Raw genomic sequence first — 17,767 nt, 5'->3', positions numbered from 1 at the left:
CACTCTCCTTCTTGGTAAAATAGCCCTTACACAGCCAGGAGGTGTGTTGGGTCATTATCCTGTTGAAAAACAAATGAGAGTACCACTAAGCCCAAACCAGATGGGATGACGTATCGCTGCAGAATGCTGTGGTAGCCATGCGGATTAAGTGTGCCTTGAATTCTAAATAAATCACAGACATTGTCACCAGCAAAGCATCCCCACACCATAACACCACCTCCTCCATGCTTTCCAGTGGGAAATTCACATGCAGAGATCATCCGTTCACCCTCACCGCGTCTCACAAAGACACGTCGGTTAGAACCAAAAATCTCCAATTTGGACTCCAGACCAAAGGACAGATTTCCACCGGTCTAATGTCCATTGCTTGTGTTTCTTGGCCCAAGCAAGTCTCTTCTTCTTATTGGTGTCCTTTAGGAGTGGTTTCTTTGCAGTAATTTTACCATGAAGGCCTGATTCACACAGTCTCTTTTGAACAGTTTATGTTGAGATGTGTCTGTTACTTGAACTCTGTGAAGCATTTATTTGGGCTGAAATTTCTGAAGCCGGTAACTAATGAACTTATCCTCTGCAGCAGAGGTAACTCTGGGTCTTCCATTCCTGTGGCGGTCCTCATGAGAGCCAGTTTTATCATAGCGCTTTATGGTTTTTGCGACGGCACTTGAAGAAATGTTCAAAGTTCTTGTAATTTTCCGTATTGACTGACCTTCATGTCTTAAAGTAATGATGGACTGTCATTTCTCTTTGCTTATCTTAGTTGTTCTTGCCATAGTATGGATGTGGACTTATTTTTTTTTTTAAATCTATATATATATATGTAGGCAATTCAGTTAAGAACAAAATCTTATTTTCAATGACGGCCTAGGAACAGTGGGTTAACTGCCTTGTTCAGGGGCAGAACAACAGATGTTTACCTTGTCAGCTCAGGGATTCGATCTTGCAACCTTCCGGTTACCAGTCCAAAGCTCTAATTACTAGGCTACCTGGTTTGTCCTACCTTGCCACAACACAACGCATTAAAAAGGTCAAACGCATTAAGAAGGAAAGAAATTCTGCAAATGAACTTTTAACAAGGCACACCTGTTAATTGAAATGCATTCCAGGTGACAACCTCATGAAGCTGATTGAGAGAATGCCAAGAGTGTCCATTGCTCGTGTTTCTTGGCACAAGCAAGTCTCTTCTTATTATTGGTGACCTTTTAGTAGTGGTTTCTTTGCAGAAAAGTTGTCATCAAGGCAAAGGGTGGCTATTTGAAGAATCTCAAATCTCAAATATATTATGATTTGTTTAACACTTGTTTGGTTACTACATGATTCCATATGTGTTATTTTATAGTTATGAATTCTTCACTATTATTCTGCAATTTAGATAATAGTACAAATAAAGAAAAACCCTTGAATGAGTAGGACACATGTGAAATCTTTTCAGTCTCCCGAGGGGGAAAAGGTGTTGTCGTGCGCTCTTCCCGACTGTCTTGGTATGTTTGGACCATGATAGTTAGTTGGTGATGTGAACACCAAGGAACTTGAAACTCTCGACCCGCTCCATTTCAGCCCTGTCGACGTTAATGGGGGCCCGTTTGGCCCTCCTTTTCCTATAGTCCACGATCAGTTCCTTTCTAGATAGAAAGGTATTCCTACCAAATTGAGCCTACGCTACCCACTGAGCACAGACTGCAGTTCAATATTTTGTTTTTACCTTCAATGTAGCTTCACTTTTGCCAGGCTAATAGCTAGCAGTTTCTGGGAACGAGACCATGCTCTAGAGATGTATTTGAGGTTAAGCTTTTCTGTTTGTCTCTCTGACTGAGACTGAACTACTCAAGTAGAGGGCTATATTCTGTCACTGGGATATGATGAGCTGTTGTAATTGACTGCAGTGGGTCAGTTTTTCTAAACTTTGCGGTGTTTAGTGAAGAGAGAAGTATGATTTATGCCCACTCTCTTGTCTATCCTCTCCATCCACCCTGAAATGCCAGGAATGCCAGTGTTAGTCAGTTTCCCCGCTATCACCAAGCAGGAAAGAACTCCACACTCTCCCTGTCTTCCCTCTAACTTTCTCCCATTTCCACCCCAAAAGCGCTCATTAGATCAGGAGCTATTCTGAGACTCTTGAGCTGACAGCATTGAGGCCATGATCTTACACTCTCGATACAGGGCTAGTGAGTGTTAGAGCATGCAGCACCACCCATAATACTACCGCCCATCACATAGTTATACCAGAACCATCGGAGCATTCTCCAACCACCCTATAACAACGTCACCTCTTTTGAACATTGAACATCTCACATTTTGTAATTCGAGCAAGTAACCGGGGTCGATAAGAATAGTTTGTTCTTGGTCGGTTTTCTTGTTTCCCACAATGTTTGCGTGGTTGCCACATGCAGGCTGACTCATTGCCTAGTCATTCAATTGACTTAAATTACCTCCTTTCATGGTCAACAATGAGCTCAGCTGAGGAGAGCGAAGAGGAGGGAAGCATGGCCTGCTGGGAGCTGTGCGTTTGTTACACGGGTGTATTACATTTCGTGAAACGTTCAGAACATTGCAGATAGAACGGTAGGCCTAACAAGTTTAGCCTATGCTACCCACTGAGCACAGACTGCAGTTCAACGTTTTATATACATTTGATTGAGTTGTCAACTAACGTGAATTCAACACAAAATCATTTAGGTTAAAATGTACATTGATTACTTTTTGCAAATCCAGTCAGTTTTCCAAGTTGATTCAACATCATCAGATAGATTTTTTGGGGTCGAAATGACATGAAAACAACATTGATTCCAACCAGTTTTTGCCCAGTGGGTAATCTCTATTCCACCTAACAGACAGTCATATCAACTGTTTTTTGCCCAGTTGGTAATCTCTATTCCACCTGACAGACAGTCATATCTGTTCTACACAATACAACGCTCTGTAACATCGCTCCCTTTTGAACAGACCGCAGGCCTCTAATTGGTTGTTATTGCGACTGCTAGTTACTTTGGGAGAGGGAGAGCAGTCTTCTGCTGTCTTTTCTCAGCTAGCTCCTCCTCCTACAGCACATAGAGCTGAGGACACGCTACAACAGACAGCCATGTTTGAGGGAGGGAGTGTGTGGAGCAAGTCAACCGTCAGTCACGTGACGTGAGCCACAGTGGAGTGGTAATTACTTCTACTAACTCCTGCAGTCTGAGGCTGGTCTAGAGTGGCCCCACCCAGCCTAAAGTCACACTGCTTTATTTGCTCTGTGGAGGCTTGTGAAATTGAGGAACACTTTAACAGAGCAAGAGAGCGTTCCTCCCTTCTGTTTTGCTTCGCTTGTTTCTCCTCTCCTCTGGCTGAGAGTGATCTCAGCCTCCCTCTGCCTGTGCAGACATGGCAGCTGTTGTCATGTGCTCTGGGATACTGTGCAGGTCTCTCTAATGACTGACTGTAGTATCTCTGTCTGCCCTCAGCACTGGGCCACCCAAATCAATGATTCAGTAACAGGAGGGATATAGAATACATGCATGTGAGCACACACACACACTCTCACACACACACAGACATTGTTCACATTTAACCCATCATATAGAAAAGCCAGGCCCTTCTACCTTGATATTTCTATTGATCTGATAACAGGCTCTTGGCTAGCATCAGATAACCCACTTGTGATTGGACGGTGCGAATGATTCATTCAGTCACAAGCTTATCTCTAAACTCTTGGACTAAGATAACGTAATAGTTTGGTTGATTGATGGCACTTTCAAATTCTAACAGACAGTCATGGTGGATGGCATGCTGAATAGGAGAAAAGGGAAATTGAACAGAGAAGTGAGACAGGATTGTAGGAGTCATATCATATTCTGGCCTCTCTAAAAGGGACAGTTAATTTAAAAATCTAAATTTCTCTGTGCGCGTATCCACAAAACACTCATACATTTTATACACTCATACACTCCAGTCACCCACGTCATAGACTGTTCTCTCTGATACCGCATGGCAAGTGGTACCGGAGTGCCAAGTCTAGGTCCAAAAGGCTCCTTAACAGCTTCTACCCCCAAGCCATAAGACTGCTGAACCATTAATCAGATTGCCACCCAGACTAGAGGTCAACCTATCGGCATGGCCGATTAATTAGGGATGATTTCAAGTTTTCATAAAAATCAGTAATCGTCATTTTTGGACGCCGATTATGGCCGATTACATTGCAATCCACGAAGAGACTGCGTGGCAGGCTGACCACCTGTTACGCAAGTGCAGCAAGGAGCCAAGAAAAGTTGCTAGCTAGCATTAAATGTATCTTTATAAAAAACAATTAATCTTAACATAATCACTAGTTAACTACACATGGTTGATGATATTACTAGTTTATCTAGCTTGTCCTGCGTTGCATATAATCAATGCGGTGCCTGCTAATTTATCATCGAATCACAGCCTACTTCGCCAAATGTGTAATGATTTAACAAAAGCGCATTCGCGAAAAATGCACAATCGTTGCACCAATGTACCTAACCATAAACATCAATGCCTTTCTTAAAATCAATACACAAGTCTATTTTTTTAAACCTGCATATTTAGTTAAAGAAATTCATGTTAGCAGGCAATATTAACTATGGAAATTGTGTCACTTCTCTTGCGTTCAGTGTAAGCGGAGTCGGAGTATATGCAGCAGTTTGGGCCACCTGGCTCGTTGCGAACTGTGTGAAGACCATTTCTTCCTAACAAAGACCGTAATTAATTTGCCAGAAATGTACATAATTATGACATAATATTGAAGGTTGTGCAATGTAACAGCAATATTTAGACTTAGGGTTGCCACCTGTTAGATAAAATACGTAAGGGTTCTGTATTTCACTGAAAGAATAAACGTTTTGTTTTCAAAATTATAGTTTGTGGATTTTACCATATTAATGACCTAAGGCTCGGATTTCTGTGTGTTTATTATATCATAATTAAGTCTATTATTTGATAGAGCAGTCTGACTGAGCGGTGGTAGGCAGCAGTAGGCTCATAAGCATTCATTCAAACAGCACTTTCCTGCGTTTGCCAGCAGCTCTCCGCAATGTTTATGACTTCAAGCCTATCAACTCCCGAGATTAGGCTGGCAATACTATAGTGCCTATAAGAACATCCAATAGTCAAAGGTATATGAAATACAAATGGTATGGAGAGAAATAGTCCTATAAATTCCTATAATAACTATAACCTAAAACTTCTTAACTGGGAATATTGAAGACTCATGTTAAAAGGAGCCACCAGCTTTCATATGTTCTGAGCAAGGAACTTTAAATGTTAGCTTTTTTTTTGCACTTTTTTTGCACTTTTACTTTCTTCTCCAACACTGTGTTTTTGCATTATTTAAACCAAATTGAACATGTTTCATTTATCTGAGACTAAATTGATTTTATTTATGTATTATATCAAGTTAAAATAAGTGTTGATTCAGTATTGTTGTAATTGTCATTATTACAAATCTATGTTAATAAAAATCGGCCGATTTAATCGGTATCACCTTTTTTGGTCCTCCAATAATCGGTATCGGTGTTGGAAAATCATAATCGGTCGACCTCTAACCCAGACTATTTACATTAACCCCCTCTTTGTATTTATAATGCTGCTACTCGCTGTTTATTATCTATGCATAGTCCCAAATTACCTCGACTAACCTGTACCCCCGCACATTGACTCGGTTATTGTTATCCCATTTTCTTTATTATTATATATATTTTTTTACTTTAGTTTATTTAACAAATATTTTCTTAACTCTATTTCTTGAACTGCATTGTTGGTTAAGGGCTTGTAAGTGAGCATTTCACAGTAAGGTCCACACCTGTTGTATTTGGCACATGTGACAAATAACATTTGATTTGATTTACATTTTAAGTGATTGATTTTGACTTTGAAGTGAACTGTTCCTTTAAGTCTAGAAGGGAGCATTGGAGTTGGGCAGTACCAATGATGTCATAGACTGTATCCTGCATAGAATGAAATGTGCCTAAAATAAATATACTTTATCTCTATGCAGCCAGGACTGGGTTCTCATATGAACCTGACCTGTAGATGTTTACATTGTTCCCAGAGACGCAGAGAGAGAAGGTTTCTGCCTAGTCCAGGTTTATGTGTGCTGTCTGTTCCGTGTGTGGTCCCTATCCTGTCTCACTGCTTTTTGTGCAGAGTCACCTAGTAGACCGAGCTGTCAGAGTTGTCACTGTGGCCACGGAGAGGGATTAATGGGGGTGCCTAGAATGGAAGCACCCCCCCATTTGCCCACACCATTCCCCTGGGAGGGGGCAAGTGTCCTCTCACCCCCTTTTCCCATTATTCCTTTCCACTCCTCTCCACTCCCCCTTTCTCTCATCTGAGCTTTATGTTATGAGCAGACTGGGAAGAAACAAGCAACTTTTAATCACAAATTTGGGAAATGGACACTGGGTATGTACATAGTCAATGGTAGGCTTCGAGGGGACTCCTATGGTAGGTACACATATGGCTCATCTCTTGGCAGTTGTACTGTAGACTACTTTATCACTGACCTCAACCCAGAGTCTCTTAGAGTGTTCAGTCAGTCCACTGAAACCCCTATCAGATCACAGCAAAATCACACTCTACTTGAACAGAGCTTTGCTCAGTCATGAGGCATCAAAGCCAAAGGAACTGAATAATATTAAGAAATGCTACAGTATTCCTCTCCTCGCCTAATTTGAACCCCACACATCTTCCCTCTCCCATCCTCCCCGCCTTTTCACCACCCTCTCAGAGACACAATTGGACCAGGAATGTACTTGGTCAGGCATTTCAAGGCAAACAGGCCCCACCCTGCAACAGTAGAGAAAGAAGGGGGGGGGGGGGGGGGGGGCTTACTAAGTACTGCTGCCATCCTGACTCTCTCAATTCAATGAATCTCTCTCTACTCTCTACTGTTGCCAGCCTCCCCCCCTTTAATCTTTAAGCAGACCACCGGCCCCTCCCTTTCCCCTCCATTGCCCTTGAGACCAGCTTGTGGGGTGTGGGCTACGCTTTCCCTACGATAGGCTTTATTTCATCAGGCGGATACAGTTTTTTGGTGCACAGGAGACCCAGGTTCGACTTTGAACCCCAGTCAGTCACAGTTGGTCTTACACACACACACACACACACACACACTTGGCTCCTAATGAGTAATTACTGACATGTTCCTCTCTCTCTCCTCTCTCTCAGGCAGGTGTAGATGCTCCAGACGCAGCAGGCCCCAGGAAGAGGCTGCCTCCATCCATCAGTGCGGCTCTTCTCTGATTCCTGGGTCTTTCAGTCGCACTTTGCACCACACCTTAACAGGGACCACAGAGAAAAGAAACAGGAGTGAGGAGGCCTCTGGATATTCTCAAGAAGGGAAGCCTTTTTGTTTTGACCCACAGTATCACTGACCTTTCAACCTTTGGTTCAATCTGGTGGTTTCCTTGTGATTGGACACTCCCTAGAGGGGTTGGAAATCACCCTCCCCGTCTGTCCGTCTGCGTCCTACCTTCGGACCTCCATCACTATGGCGACTGCGGTGCAGCCCAACGAGCTGGTGTTTGAGTTCGCTAGCAATGGGATGGATGAGATAAACCAGGTACCTGTCATTACATTGGAGCTTAGCAGTAGTCGATATCAGTAGTGTTATCATGATGTACCACTACCACCAATATAGAAAACTTCAAGATGGAGTCTGCAGTAGGGGGAAACGGCACCACTGGCCACCTCACCACCATTGTTATAGTTTTTGCTGCTGAGGTGCATCGCGCAACATGGTAAAAAAAACTTGCAGTACATATTGTGCTCTTCTAACACGCGTGCAATAATGTCTGAGGGGAAAAAACTATGTTTGTTGTTTGCAGTAACTTCTTTTTTGTTGTAATATTGCATCAGATGTGCCTGATTCACCATTAAGGTTTCCTGCAAGTCACTCTAAGTAACATAATACAAAAAATCCCCATCAAAATCTGTCAATTTAGGCTAGAGCATGGGCTGCATCTCAATCCACCGCATCCGCCTATGTCGGCCTTCCGCGTCTGCGGTGGAAAGTGGCCGAGCTACAGCAGTGTTTTTCAGAGCATGAGACATCCCCGAAAATCGGTCTTCTCACAAAAACGGCTCTAATATGACCACTCTATGGATAGGATAGACTCTCACGCTCTCTTTTTCCCCCACAAGTGTCATGGAACTCGTCTGAAGGTGACCCATACAAATGAATGGAAATATGGAGGTAGTTTTGTGCCAACAAAAATCTGGGGTTAAATATGTGTCCAAAAAAACTAAAATATTTCCTGAGCTTTCTTATGTCTACTAGATATCGGACAGATACTTTAAAACCTTATTCCTTATGATTTATTTTTGGACTGTCTTTTTTTCCATTTATGAATTCTAAATCAAATAGCTAAATGATCCATGGTATGATCATCTTAAAATTATTCCATATGTTAGCTTAGTATGGAGAGAAAGAGTGGAGTATGAAGGGATGGCAAGGAGAGGGCTTGGGAAATGAAGTGTGGGCTGTAGGGAGGACAGAGACGGAAAGTGTGAGAGACCTGGAGTTGGGACTCTTTTAGTGTGCGTGGGAGGAGAGGGTGGGGCTTTGCCAGGACCCAGTCAATTTACAGCACAAATGTACGGTTTGTATGTGTTAGTGCACTTCAGTGCCCAGGTGTGTTTATCTTACCTCCACATCTTTGTCTGAATTCTGTGGAACAGGTTAGTGTGTGTGTGTGTGTCTGTGTGTGTGTGTGTGTGCACGTGTTTGTGTGTCTCTGCATTTTGTATTTGTGTAGATGTGGAGGGATGAGTTGTCACTGGATCCTCTTGCCTGAATGTCCTGGTTCATGCCTAACCAGACATACCTGTTGTGTGGAAATAACACAGGCCTCCTCTAGGGTTTCTTCCTGTGCAGAGGATTACATCGCCTGTCCACCTGGTAGCTTGAAAAAAGCTCTTAAACTTAACTTATATATATTTAGTGCTAACGCTAACGAAGGTGGCCATTTTGTTTTTGCCGGAGCTAGCTAGTCTGAAGGGTTTATCTTTCCGTATGGGGTCTGTTGGAATCGGAGAAAGCCACAGCTAGCCTAGCTTGCTGGACAGTAATGACTAGCCCTCTTATATTGGATTTTACAGTCAATAAGTAGCTCCCTGAATCAGAGCCATGGTGTAATGATTTCAGAATGATGTTTAGCTCAGTTTAGCATCTGAAAGCTGCTATTAGAGTTATATGGCAGCCTGCTGTGAGAGTTATATGGCAGCCTGCTGTGAGAGTTATATGGCAGCCTGCTATTAGAGTTCTATGGCAGCCTGCTGTGAGAGTTCTATGGCAGCTTGCTGTGAGAGTTCTATGGCAGCCTGCTGTGGTCATACACTTACATTATTTACACCCACTCCCGCATTTAACTGAACAGTCATTCAAGTACAGAACTCCATTAGGTCTCTCAAAAGCACACCCCTTTTTAATTATTTCAGTTATCTGTGGTGTGGCAATGTATGCCATTCACTTCCTCTATCAGCCCCATTAGGGGATGTTAAAAGTAGGTAGGTGGGGCTAACAACGGCGTCATAGGCAGGTAAAGCAGAACCGAGTTGATTATAGGGGAACCTCTCACACACAGGGGCTTGCTTTCATAGCCGAAACTGGGAACTTGGAGATAAAAATCACCCAGTGATCGTTATCTCTCTGGTTTCCCTAGAGGCAGCCATTATGGCGCATGTGTAATTTGTTCTAAATTTCATACTCTGTTTTACACCTTTAATTAGCTTAGAGTGTCTCTTGACTCCTTCTGGTCAACATGATACTGGTCCGCCATGCTTTCGTGATACCGGGCCGCCATGCTTTCGTGATACCGGACCGCCACGCTTTCATGGTACTGGGCGGCCATGTTTTCATGGTACTGGGCTGTTTCTTTTTCTTGATACTGGGCGGCCATGTTTTCATGGTACTGGGCCGCCACGTTTTCATGATACTGGGCCGCCACGTTTTCATGGTACTGGGACGTTTCTTTTTCTTGATACTGGGCGGCCATGTTTTCATGATACTGGGCCGCCACGTTTTCATGATACTGGGCCGCCTTGTTTTCATGATACTGGGCCGCCACGTTTTCATGGTACTGGGCCGCCACGTTTTCATGATACTGGGCCGCCACGTTTTCATGGTACTGGGCCGCCACGTTTTCATGATACTGGGCCGCCACGTTTTCATGGTACTGGGCCGTTTCTTTTTCTTAATACTGAGCGGCCATGTTTTCATGATACTGGGCCGCCACGTTTTCATGATACTGGGCCGCCACGTTTTCATGATACTGGGCGGCCATGTAATGGCTGTTGGTGGAAGAAGGCGAGGACCAAAGCGCAGCCTATTACGTGTTCATGTTTGTTTATTGACACTGAACAATAATTACAAAAATAACAAAGGGAATAACCGAAACAGTCCTGAAAGATGAAAAACACTAAACAGAAAACAACTACACACAAACACAGGTGAGAACAGGCTACCTAAGTATGGTTCTCAATCAGAGACAACGATTGACAGCTGCCTCTGATTGGGAACCATACCAGGCCAAACACATAGAAATACAACACACAGAACAAAACATAGAATGCCCACCCCAACTCACGCCCTGACCAAACCAAAATAGAGACATAAAAAGGATCTCTAAGGTCAGGGCGTGACAGGCCATGTTTTCGTGGTACTGGGCGGCCATGTTTTCATGGTACTGGGCCGCCACACTTTCATGATATTGGGCCGCCTACGCTTTCATGATACTGAGCCGCCACATTTTCATGGTACTGGGCCGCCACGCTTTCATGGTACTGAGCCGCCACATTTTCATGCTACTGGGCCACCATGTTTTCATGCTACTGGGCGGCCATGTTTTGATACTGGGCCGCCATGTTTCCCTGTGTGGGGTGTATCACAACGGAGATTCACTAAGTTAGCCATTCTACAGATATAGCTCTTTTGTTGCAAAACTGGAGCTGACAGGGGTTATTGAGAATATCGAGTGCATCCTGTTTCCATTGATCATCCTTGAGATGTTTATACAACTTGATTGGACCTGTGGTCAACTCAATTGATGGGACATGATTTGGAAGGGCACACACCTGTCTGTATAAGGTCCCACAGTTGACAATGCATGTCAGAACCAAACCAAGCCACGAGGTTGAAGGAATTGTCCGTAGAGCTCCGAGACAGGATTGTGTCAGGGCACAGATCTGGGGAAGGGTACCAAAACATTTCTCCAGCATTGAAGATGGCCTCCATCATTCTTAAATGGAAGAAGTTTGGAACCACCAAGACTCTTCCTAGAGCTGTCCACCCGGCCCAAACTGAGAAATTGGGGGAAAAGGGCCTTGGTCAGGGAGGTGACCAAGAACCCGATGGTCACTCTGACAGAGCTCCAGAGTTCTTCTGTGGAGATGTGAGAACCTTCCAGAAGGACAACCATCTCTGCAGAATTCCACCAATCAGGCCTTTATGGTAGAGTGGCCAGACAGAAGCCATTCTTCAGTAAAAGGCACATGACAGCCCACTTGGAGTTTGCTAAAAGGCACCTAAAGGACTCTCAGACCATGAGAAACAAGATTCTCTGGTCTGATGAAACCAAGATTGAACTCTTTGGCCTGAATGTCAAGCGTCACGTCTGGAGGAAAGCTGGCACCATCCCTACAGTGATGCATGGTGGCAGCATCATGCTGTGGGGATGTTTTTCAGTGGCAGGGACTGGGAGACTTGTCAGGATCGAGAGAGAGAGAGATGAACGGAACAAAGTACTGAGAGATCCTTGATGAAAATCTGATCCAGAGCGCTCAGAATCTCAGACTGGGGTGAAGGTTCACCTTCAAACAGGACAATGACCCTAAGCACATAGCCAACACAACACAGGAGTGGCTTCGGGACAAGCCTCTGAATGTCCTTGAGTGGCCCAGCCAGAGCCCGGACTTGAACCCGATCGAACATCTCTGGAGAGACCTGAAAATAGCTGTGTAGCGACGCTCCCCATCCAACCTGACAGAGCTTGAGAGTATCTGCAGAGAGGAATGGGAGAAACTCCCCAAATACAGGTGTGCCAAGCTTGTAGCGTCATACCCAAGAAGACTAGAGGCTGTAATCGCTGCAAATGGTGATTCAACAAAGTACTGAGTGAAGGGTCTTATGTAAATGTAATATTTCAGTTGTAATTTTTTTATACATTTGCAAAAATGTTTTTGCTTTGTCATTATGGGGTATTGTGTGTAGATTGATGAGGGGGGGAAATTATTTAATTCATTTTAGAATAAGGCTGTAACATAATAAAATGTGGAACAAGTGAAGGGGTCTGAATACTTTTGAATGCACTGTATGCACGAAAGCTATCTAGCTGGCTAACTATTTGATCCTGCTTAGTGACAAACCCTCCAGGTGCAACTGAGCCCCATTTACGTCAAAACAACAACAGTAGACAGACACAGACATCTTCTGCCCCGTCAGCAGATTCTGTGTGGGATTCAGTCTGTCATGGTCTTGTCCTGCTATGGAGGGGAGACAGTGTGGGGTTTAATACACTGCAGTGAACTCAGCAGACTCACTGGTGCTCTCTTCATGTCTGGATACACACGTGTGCTCACGGAGTCACTCACATCAGTGAATCCAGATGGGGCTCCCTACTGACTGAGATGCTGCTATAGTCTGAGAGCATTACGTCAATGACATTTCATCTTTTACAGTCAAGCACACAACAACAGCACCCTTTATTTTATACTTCCCAAGTGGTCTCGTGGCCCACTGTTGACCATTAGTGCTGACATCATGGAAAATCATTTTGCATGGACTCTGTTCTGAAAATGCAGATATTGTCTGTGAAGTTACTAGAACAGTCCCTGAACTCATAGCTATGTTCACATAGTTTAATTTTATGGTAATTAATGATTCAACCTAAAGCAGTTGTGTTTGGCATTGTGCTGTTAGTGTACTGTTAGTTCTCTGGTTAAAGTGTAGCATTGAGTGAATGTCGCCTTGGACTCCCTAGTCCCTCCGTGGGCTAAAAGCTGGAGTTCCCGGGGTTCAACCACAACAATGGAAACTAGTGCTTTAGAAGAGAGAGAGAAGTTTAACCCATAGAAATATAATTACTAAATTGGACAAGAATTACCAAAAAAGCAGAACCCCTATAATGTTCCACAACATAACAAAGACTATCTCAAAGGTAAAGGTAAAGTCCTACAACTCTGAACGTTGTTAGGCTATTCCATTAAAACCGATTTGGAAGTTTAAGTAAAAATGTTGTTACTTCCTTTCAGTATGGCTAAGTATTTGGCCACTAATTGTTTTCTAATGATTGAGAACTTGAATGAACTGTTTGGGCAGGACAAAGCATCCCAGATCATATGATAATCAGGCAATGAGCTGTAGTCTGCTGCCATCTCTTGGTTATTTTCAGAAACTGATACTGAATTCATTTGTTTCCTCTGGCTATGAGAGTGTAATCAGGCTATAATACTTTGCACCATTTTATTAGAGCATTTTTGTTTGTTTGATATTTAGAATAGCTTAACCTGAAGTAAAAGACCTGCAAGCTAGGAGTCCTGCCTGCTCCATGTTTTTTTTCAAACCGGGACTGTAGCTTTTAGGGCATGGGTCATGCCACAAATTCGGTGCCTTTTGAGATTTGTAACTTGGTGAAAAAAAACATTTGATTTTACCTCATTTTAACATTCTGTCATAAAGAGCACATGTTCAACCTAATAAAATAACAGTTTTCCCATTTCATAGAAAATGACTATAGTAAGTGCCTATTTAGTGACAAATAAAGTAACAGGGTTGACGATGTCATCTTAAATCAACCATGAATCCCCTTGTGACAGGGGGAATGGAAGGTTGTTGTGTGCAGCAGAGATGGGCATTTGAATGCAAGCTGAAGCTTCACAATAAAAAATAAACATTTCCACCACAAAACACCAGAAAATTTACAAATAGAGTAGAACCAGCTCACCTGCTTTTACACCATGATTTGGCTATTAGATGTTCAATATTTATTTTGAAAATAGTATTTAAAAGGGAATATTTTCATCATATTAAAAACGAGAGTTCAGTTCATGTAGCAAGATTGACCTTAAAATGAGAGACAAAAAATCTTAAAATTCATCACTAATCACATAAAATAAATAATAATCTTTAGAAATGACTTTGTCAAAATAAAACAAATAATTAGAGCTTTACAATGATGATAAAAATGTGGAAACATTTTGGCGTTAAGTGGGTTAAAATTCCTGGAAGTCACAGAAGTGCATGGAGGGACATTTTGGCACTTAAGTCTTTATTCATATACATTTTTTAGATTTATTGAATTCTCAATGTGGTCTGTATTGAAGGGCACATTATTGAATATAACATGCTTTTCAATATTTGTGCACAATTTATACTTAAGATATCAAAGGGACGCAAAAGACACTCATTTTGTGGAACCACCCACTTAATGGGAAAAAAGTCACGGAAAGAGGTGCCATCCACACTGCTTCATGTTATGGTACTGTTGAAGACCGCAATATAACAGTGTGCTGAAGGAAAATTAAACTGTTTGTTTACTCCACAAGGACCTCACACAATGAGAAATGAGAGAAGCTTGTTGTGTCCACATGTCCTGTCTGGATAACTGCCACATGTCCTGTCAGGATAACTGCCATGTCACATGGGTAGGCCTACTGTAGACAGTGTTTCCCCTACCATTGTATAGGGCGATATGTATTTAAATAGACACTGGATGTTTGCTTGCAACCTGCCTGGAAAATAAGCTAGGAGAAACACTGGTGGAAGCGGTTAGTGTTCAAAGGGTTGCCAGGTGGGCTTGGTTGCCATACGCTACAGTTTCTTACACACTGAGCATACCAAACATTAAGAACACCTCCCTAATATTTAGTTGCCCCCCCCCATTTGCCCTCAGAACAGCCTCAATTCGTTGGGGCATGGACTCTACAAGGTGTCGAAAGCTTTCCACAGGGATGCTGACATGTTGACTCCAATGATTCCCACAGTTGGGCTCCCGAGTGGCGCAGCGGTCTAAGGCTTTGCATCTCAGTTCTAGAGGCGTCACTACAGACCCTGGTTTGATCCCAGACTGTATCACAACCGGCCGTGATCGGGAGACCCATAGGGCGGCGCATAATTGACCCAGCGTCGTCCAGGTTGGGGGAGGGTTTGGCCAGGGTAGGCCGTCATTGCAAAATAAGAATTTGTTCTTAACTGACTTGTCAAGTTAAATTAAGGTTAAATAAAATAAAACATTTGGCTGGATGTCCTTTGGGTGTTTGACCATTCTTGATACACCGGAAACTGTTAAGCATGAAAAACCCAGCAGCATTGCAGTCCTTGACACAAACCGGCGCGCCTGTCACCTAGTACCATACCCCATTCAAAGGCACTTAAATATTTTGTCTTGCTTATTCACACTCTGAATGGCACACATGCACAATCCATTTCTCAATTGTCTCAAGGAATCCTTATTTAACCTGTCTCCTCCACTTCATTTACACTGATTGAAGTGGATTTAACAAGTTCCATCAATAAGGGATGATAGCATTCACCTGGTCAGTCTATGTCGTGGAAAGAGCATTTGTTCTTAATGGGTTTTTTTTATACTCAAGTGTACTCAGTTTGGCCAGAGCTTTGGTAATTTCCTCTTCCCTCATCACAGGGGTATGAGGTATGAAAGGAGTGAATGGGTTGACAGTGTTCATGAGGTATGATACTGTAGGAGTGAATGGGTTAACTGGTCATTTATTTATTTAAAAAATATATATAATTTCACCTTTATTTAACCACGTAGACCAGTTGAGAACAAGTTCTCATTTACAACTGCGACCTGGCCTAGATAAAGAAAAGTTACACATGGGATATACAAACGTACAGTCAATAACACAATAGAAAGTATGAATATACAGTGTGTGCAAATATAGAATGATTAGGGAGGTAAGGCAATAAATAGGCCATAGTGGAAAAAATAATTACAATTTAGCAATTAAACACTGGAGTGATAGATGTGCAGAAGATGACTGGCAAGTAGAGATACTGGGGTGCAAAGGAACAAAAAATAAATAATATGGGGATGAGGTAGTTGGGTGGGCTATTTACAGATGTGCTGTGTACAGGTGCAATGATCGGTAAGCTGCTCTGACAGCTGATGCTTAAAGTCAGTGAGGGAGATATGAGACTCCAGCTTGAGTGATTTTTGCAATTCGTTCCAGTCATTGGCAGCAGAGAACTGGAAGGAAAGGCGGCCAAAGGAGGAGTTGGCTTTAGGGATGACCAGTGAAATATACCTGCTGGAGCGCGTGCTACGGGTGGGTGCTGCTATGGTGACCAGCGAGCTGAGATAAGGCGGGGCTTTACCTAGCAGGGTCTTGTAGATGACCTGGAGCCAGTGGGTTTGGCGACGAGTATGAAGCGAGGGCCAGCCAACGAGAGCATACAGGTCGCAGTGGTGGGTAGTATATGTGGCTTCGGTGACAAAACATATGGCACTGTGATAGACTACATCCAATTTGCTGAGTAGAGTGTTGGAGGCTATGTTGTAAATGACATCGCCGAAGTCAAGGATCGGTAGGATAGTCAGTTTTACGAGGGTATGTTTGGCAACATGAGTGAAGGATGCTTTGTTGCAAAATAGGAAGCCGATTCTAGATTTAATTTGGGATTGGAGATGCTTAATGTGAGTCTGGAAGTAGGGTTTACAGTCTAACCAGCACCTAGGTATTTTTAGTTGTCCACATATTCCAAGTCAGAACCGTCCAGAGTAGTGATGCTAGTCGGGCGGGTGCACGGCAGCAATCAATTGAAGAGCATTGAACCCTGTGGCACGCCCATAGAGACTGCCAGAAGTCCGGACAACAGGCCCTCCAATTTGACACACTGAACTCTATCTGAGAAGTAGTTGGTGAACCAGGTGAGGCAGTCATTTGAGAAACCAAGGCTATTGAGTCTGCCAATAAGAATGCGGTAATTGACAGAGTTGAAAGCCTTGGCAAGGTTGATGAAGACGGCTGCACAGTACTGTCTTTTATTGATGGCGGTTATGATATCGTTTAGGACCTTGAGCGCGGCTGAGGTGCACTTATGACCAGCTCGAAAACCAGATTGCATAGTGGAGAAGGTACGGTGGGATTCGAAATGGTCGGTGATCTGTTTATTAACTTGGCTTTCAAAGATTTTAGAAAGGCAGGGCAGGATGGATATGGGTCTGTAACAGTTTGGATCTAGAGTGTATCCCCCTTTGAAGAGGGGGATGACCGCGGCAGCTTTCCAATCTTTGGGGATCTCAGATGATACGAAAGAGAGGTTGAACAGGCTAGTAATAGGGATTGCAACAATTTCGGCAGATAATTTTAGAAAGAGAGGGTCCAGATTGTCTAGCCCAGCTGATTTGTAGGATCCAGATTTTGGATTTGGGTGAAGGAGAATCGGGGGGGTGGGGCTTGGGCAAGTTGCTGCAGGGGGTGCTGAGCTGTTGGCCATGGAGGGGTAGCCAGCATGGAAAGCATGGCCAGCCGTAGAAAAATGCTTATTGAAATGATCGATTTTCATAGATTTATCGGTTGTGACAGTGTCCCCTAGCCTCAGTGCAGTGGGCAGCTGGGAGGAGGTGCTCTTATTCTCATTGGACTTTACAGTGTCCCAAAACTTTTTGGAATTAGTGCTACAGGATGCAAATTTATTTTTGAAAAAGTTAGCCTTAGCTTTCCTAACTGACTGAGTATATTGGTTCCTAACTTGCCTGAAAAGTTTCATATCGCGGGGCTATTCGATGCTAATGCAGAAGCCACAGGATGTTTT

General features: G+C 43.3%; 1 protein-coding gene across 2 annotated transcripts in view; it reads left to right on the top strand.

Annotated features, from left to right (window-relative positions):
• elf1 (E74-like ETS transcription factor 1) overlaps positions 1–17,767 on the top strand; it is a 79,283-nt gene that overhangs the window by 47,254 nt on the left and 14,262 nt on the right. For both annotated transcript variants that reach the window (XM_055927244.1, XM_055927243.1), the window contains exon 2: positions 7,162–7,555. In XM_055927244.1, coding sequence (XP_055783219.1) covers positions 7,484–7,555 — 72 coding nt within the window. In that variant the 5' untranslated portion in view covers positions 7,162–7,483. The remainder of the gene's footprint in view (positions 1–7,161; positions 7,556–17,767) is intronic.

This window comes from Salvelinus fontinalis, chromosome 6 (genome assembly GCF_029448725.1).
Source record: "Salvelinus fontinalis isolate EN_2023a chromosome 6, ASM2944872v1, whole genome shotgun sequence".
NCBI lineage: Eukaryota > Metazoa > Chordata > Actinopteri > Salmoniformes > Salmonidae > Salvelinus > Salvelinus fontinalis.
Note: the sequence above shows the minus strand (reverse complement) of the source record. Positions and strands in the feature narration are given on the sequence as shown.